Genomic DNA, 6,000 nt, shown 5'->3' on the forward strand with positions numbered 1-6,000 from the left:
GCCGCTATAGCACCTTCGACCGCGAGCTGCTCGGGCTCCACCTGGCGGTCCGACACTTGTGCCATCTGCTGGAGGGCTGCCCGTTCACGGCTTTCGTCGACCACAAGCCCCTTGTGTTCGCGATGGCCAAGGTCGCCGAGCCATGGTCGGCACGGCAGCAGCGTCACCTCTCTGCCGTGTCCGAGTATACGACGGACATCCATCACGTGGCGGGTAAGGACAATCCGGTGGCGGATTGCCTTTCCCGGTCCGTCGCGCACGCGGTCCACCTCGGGATCGACTATGCCCGGATGGCGGAGGACCAGACCGCCGACCCCGGCGTCCAGACCTTGCGGACCGCCGTCACGGGCCTCTGCGTCACCGAGGTGCCGTTCGACGCTGCGGGCGCGGCCCTTCTGTGTGATGTCTCCCTCGGCCGGCCTCGCCCCATCGTGCCCGCTGGCTGGTAGCGCCCAGTGTTCGACGCCATTCACGGCCTGTCCCACCCGGGCACGAAGGCCTCCCAGAAGCTCGTCGCGGCGATGTTCGTCTGGCATGGCCTCAGGAAGGACGTCCGCGACTGGGCCAGGATGTGCCTCGCCTGCCAGCACGCAAAGGTCCACCGCCACACCCAGGCCCCGTTGGCCCCGTTTGCGGTGCCCGAGCGTCGGTTCGACCACGTGCACGTCGACTTGGTGGGACCTCTGCCCCCCTCGCGGGGGTTCACCCACCTCCTCACCATGGTGGACCGCACCACACGGTGGCCGGAGGCCGTCCCATTGGCGGCGACGTCTGCGGCTGATGTGGCGCAAGCCTTCATCGCCACTTGGGTTGCCCGGTTCGGTGCCCCCTCGGACATCTCATCCGACCGCGGTCCCCAGTTCACCTCGGAGCTCTGGGCCGCGGTGGCGCAAGGGCTCGGTCTGAAACTACACCGCACCACGGCCTACCACCCCCAGGCCAATGGCCTGTGCGAGCACTTTCATCGCTCAATGAAGGCCACGCTCTGGGCCGGCCTCCGCGACGCCGTCCACCTCGGGATCGACTATGCCCGGATGGTGGAGGACCAGACCGCCGACCCCGGCGTTCAGACCTTGCGGACTGCCGTCATGGGCCTCCGCGTGACCGAGGTGCCGTTCGATTCAATTTCAAATTTCAAATTTTCAATTTCAAATTCAATCAAAAATTCAAATTCAATTCACCCGGCTGGGCCGACAGACTCCCCTGGGTCCTGCTGGGCCTCAGGACGGTGCCCAAGGATGACCTGGGCGTGTCCTCGGCGGAGCTGGTCTTCGGGCAACCACTGCGGGTACCGGGTGAATTTATCCCCGACTCCACGGCTCCTTGGTCCGCGGCGCAACAGCGCTCCGCCCTTCAGGAGACCGCCCGGAGGTTCGCCCCGGTGCCGACGGCACACCACGGTTGCCCGTCTTCCCACGTCGCCCCAGAGCTTCGCACGGCGGAGTACGTCTTCATCCGGCAGGACGCCCACCGGGCACCGCTACGGCCCCCATACGATGGGCCCTTCCGCATGCTGAAGACCGGGGACAAATATTTCACCATCGACATTGGCGGTGCCCCGGATCGCATCTCCGTGGACCGCCTCAAGCCGGCCCACCTCGATCTGGACCACCCCCCGCAAGCAGCTCTGCCTCCGTGTCGAGGCCGCCCCCCGGCGTTCGGACCCCCAGCACCCCCCAGCCCCGCCGTCCCGCTACCCCCCGGCCCTGCACCCATCGCCAGGGGGCGTTTCGGCCGGGTCATCCGGCTTCCCCGCAAACTCACCCTTCAGGTGCGCGGGAATTCTGGGGGGGCGCATGTGGCGGGCACAAGGGGCAATAATTCCGCGCACCAGTGGGTGGCGCGAGCGTCCAGGCAGGGAACGAAAGCACATGCGCCACCTTTCGACCGATCGGCCACGCCCGGAGACTAGGCGTGGCCTCGGGACATATATGCGGGCTCTAAGCTCGAGCCCGCCCAGTGCTGAAGTGCGAGCTTTGAATAAAGACTCTTTGTTGTACCAACGCGTTGTGGCCTACCTCTCTGGCAATCGAGTCGTGTGTGCGCAGCACCACAATACACCCCCCATGATGCCTTTTACAGTTTACACCACTTATACATCACTCATTTACTCTCTGTCAGATTAATACAGTTTAGGTTTCATTCCTGAGACCTCTGGCCTGTGAAAGGTTCAAGGATTTTTGTCATGCGAACCTTTGTTATTTTTGGTCAATCAGATATTCTCGAGGGGGGAACAGTATACCTATAGTATGAGTGGTGATTCCCTCCACCTCCCGCCGCTCCATAGTTATGGGCCGAATCAGTTCACTGTTCACTAAACAGAGCCTGAAATCATGCTAAAATACGTCAATACTCGGTGGAGAAATAGTTATAGTGTCCGCTCTGAGTCCAGAAGTGCAGTGAGTCATGTGAGTCTTTCTGTCTCTTGAAATTACTGTCCCATTGAGTTTTGGCAGAACTGAACATCTGGTGACGAGGATGGGATAGAAACCCACCCTTGCTTGACATTCAGCATTTATAAGGATAGAGCATGTACAATCAACATAGGTTGGCATCCATGGGGAGGAGGAAATTCCTCCTAAGGAAATGTCCCACTGAGTTTGGTGAGAAATGTGGCGGTTGCACCTCTCAACATTGCTCCATTCCGAGCTTTAGATCCCGTTGAAAAAATGGTAACATATGCACGTACAGTATATGTATATTGTATGTAATGTATATATGTACCCTATAGAATCGAAAATGGCTTCGCCAATCTCCACCAAATTTTGCATACGTGCTGGGGGTACCTGTGAGCCAGTCATGCTTAATTAAAATTGACCCCTTACCTTTCCTACCCTCCAGGCCTGGGAGAGATGACCTGGACAAAATGCAGATTAATGTATGCATATTAATCCAGCTCAAATTTGGATATAAATGGGGGAGGTGGGATGGGTGTGTGGGTATGGGAGGAGAGGGAAACCACAATTTTTTTAAGGTGGGGTGCAACCAGAAGTTTTACGAGTTGGGAGGGGCGACCACATCTTTTATAAGGGGGGGGGGGGGGAGAAAGTAGAGCGTGGTGTACACATGGCAATATGCAAGATATTTCACTGACACTATAATTGACTCCCTGAGGGAGCGGATATTTATTACTTATTACACACAATATTTATTACACACAATTGCCAAACCTGACAGGTCTTACAGACCATTTCAGTAATGGTTCACCCCGGCTACTTCCCAACTTTCAGTGCACACACACCGCCTTGAGGTTTATTGCCAGCACGCTTAGTTTTCCAACCTAGCTGGAATGTAAGTCTGACACATCTACCTAGCTGTAATTTTGGTTTTGCTAGACACGTAGAATTCATAAACACTTGAGAAAGAGAGAAAATAAAGGGAAAGTTGTAAACTAGAAAGCAAATGACCATTGTTCTTCCAAACACATAAATGTTTGCCCCAACAAATAAAAAAATTAAATATATAAAATTGAATTAAAAAAAAAAAAAAAGATAAAAATTAAATAAAAACAAACATTAAATTAAAAATGAATGTAATAAAATAAATAAATAATAATAATTAAAATAATTAAAATGAATTTAAATAAATTAATTAAATTAAATAAATAAATAATAAATAATTTATTATTAATAAATAATTTAATATTAAATTTTATTTTAAATTTTAACAAATAATTTTTTTTTTTGCCAAATAAATTAATGTTTTGGAAACAAAATGTTTGCCCTAGATATGCAAAGGTTAGAGTTAAGTTTCCAATTAATTTCAGAAACTTTTTCGAGGTGAGCCTGGCTTCGTCGCACATTGTGCCGGTTTTGTGAAAGCGTGTTTCATCGCCAAGCTTTGTGGTTCTGATATGTCATGTTTGTAGTTTTGATACTTGTTTAAAAAGGAAAAGTTTGCTGACTTCCCATCACACGTGATCTTTGTACTCATGCAATGGTGACAATACGGCATTGTAAGATTGCTTTGGGGGACTGTTGTTGTTTTGGCATCATTTCACCTGCACGAAGATGCCAATAATTAAGGTTCTAATCATGAGAAGAAACAATTTAATTTAAATTATGATACTATATTAAGTGGTGATTTTAAAATAACCTTTTGGGGCATGTTTCAGGCTATATTTACTCCATCTTTGATATTTTCTCCTAAAAAGATAAATAAATAACATCATGGTCAAATTCTATGAATTACAATTCTCATGCTTGAAATAGTTATCTTATATAATCATTATTCATTCCTATTGTTTGTTTAGGCTTGGGAATTACTTGGATGTATTCATTCATATAAATTCCATGTTTCACATGGACAATACAAGAAGAATGAAATGAAAGTGAAATACCGTATAATGCGATTCATCCATGGTTTTTTTGTACAGGCTCCTGTATATTTGATCTTGTCAACATGTGAAAAGTTGTCAATGGTGCCTTTGTTCTCCATTTGAAATCATAGTTCTTCTTCTTCTTCTTCTTCTTCTTCTTTCATATGCAGCACAAGGCTGTGAGTAACATCATTGGCTGATTGTGTGGCTGTGCCGCTGATGCAACGCCCTGTGTAGGTTTGGGAAGGATTTTGTAATTTGGTCATGGTGCTGGCGATAGCTCGCCTACTCTTTGTGAAGGACACCGTGGGATCTTTAACGTCCACCGACTAATGTCGGCAGACGTCTATCTGAGGGACAGCACACACATTGATGTCTCGTCCTGCCTGCAAGACACCAGGATGCCAGTTTGTATCTAGGCCGAGATTCAAACCCAGGCTAGACACCTCAGAGGTGAGAAATCATACTGATAAACTATATGGCCCTCCCATTCCTTTGATCTTTAATCACACAAGTTGCTGATTACGTATTAATGGAAATGAAATTTGAGCTTATTATTTGCAAAATTGAGGATTTTTCCAGTACATTGGTTCGTCTTGTATGTTATTCTGTCTGTCTGGCTGTATGTCAATCGCCTACAGGTCACAATTTTAATCCGATCTTCACGAAACTTGACCAAAATGGAAGAGCTGGCCATAAGGAAGAAGCCTATGGATTTTGAGGTCAAAGGTCATCTTCAGGTCTAATTTCTAAAATTGGCATTTTTTTTTAATTTGATTGATTTGAAAGTTGAACAGCATTTGCATATTGAGTCACTAAATCATCAATTTCATCTGAAAAAATCGTCACTTTTCATCCTATTAACTTGAAAATGAAACAGCAATTACATAGTGCATCGCTGAATTGGGAAAGCAACTATTTTTGAGGGCAGTCGAAAGTCAACTCAAGGTCAAACGTATATCTCTGTGTATTTGCCGTGTGTGTTCTGTGTGTGTGTGTTTCTGTGTGTGTGAGTGTGTGTGTGTGTGTGTATGTTTGTGTGTGTGTGTTTGTGTGTGTGTGTGTGTGTGTATGTTTCTGTGTGTGTGTGTGTGTTTCTGTGTGTGTGTGTGTGTGTGTATGTTTCTGTGTGTGTGTGTGTTTCTGTGTGTGTGTGTTTCTGTTTGTGTGTGTCTCTCTGTGTATTTGTTTGAGTGTCTCTGTGTGTGTGTTTCTGTGTGTGTTTCTCTGTGTGTGTGTTTCTGTGTGTATGTGTGGGTGGATGTTTCTCTGTGTTTCTGTGTGTGTGTGTGTGTGTGTGTGTGTGTGTGTGTGTGTTTCTGTGTGTCTGTGTGTGTCTCGGCCTGTGTATTTTTCTGTGTATGTGTTTCTCTGTGTGTATCTCTCTGTCTGTGTATTTGCCATGTGTGTGTGTTTCTGTGTGTGTGTGTGTTTCTGTTTGTGTGTGTCTCTCTGTGTATTTGTTTGAGAGTCTCTGTGTGTGTGTTTCTGTGTGTGTTTCTCTGTTTGTGTGTGTGGGTGGATGTTTCTCTGTGTTTCTGTGTGTGTGTGTGTGTGTGTGTGTGTGTGTGTGTGTGTGTGTGTGTGTGTGTGTGTTTCTGTGTGTCTGTGTGTGTCTCGGCCTGTGTATTTTTCTCTGTATGTGTTTCTATGTGTGTGTGTTTCTCTGTGTGTATCTCTCT

The 6,000-nt window shown here is 47.9% G+C and overlaps 1 protein-coding gene across 14 annotated transcripts in view; it reads left to right on the top strand.

Moving 5' to 3' along the window:
- Positions 1-6,000, top strand: part of LOC137420807 (synphilin-1) — a 406,546-nt gene that overhangs the window by 297,176 nt on the left and 103,370 nt on the right. The window contains exon 1 of one of the 14 annotated variants that reach the window (XM_068106205.2): positions 5,004-5,058. The exons of the other annotated variants lie outside the window; for them this stretch is intronic. Within the exon in view, the coding sequence (XP_067962306.2) occupies positions 5,029-5,058 (30 nt within the window). The 5' untranslated portion in view covers positions 5,004-5,028. Of the gene's footprint in view, positions 1-5,003; positions 5,059-6,000 lie in introns of those variants that run through there. 14 annotated transcript variants of the gene reach the window in all.

The sequence above is a fragment of the Myxine glutinosa genome, chromosome 2 (genome assembly GCF_964187855.1).
Source record: "Myxine glutinosa chromosome 2, kmMyxGlut1.1, whole genome shotgun sequence".
NCBI classification, from domain to species: domain Eukaryota; kingdom Metazoa; phylum Chordata; class Myxini; order Myxiniformes; family Myxinidae; genus Myxine; species Myxine glutinosa.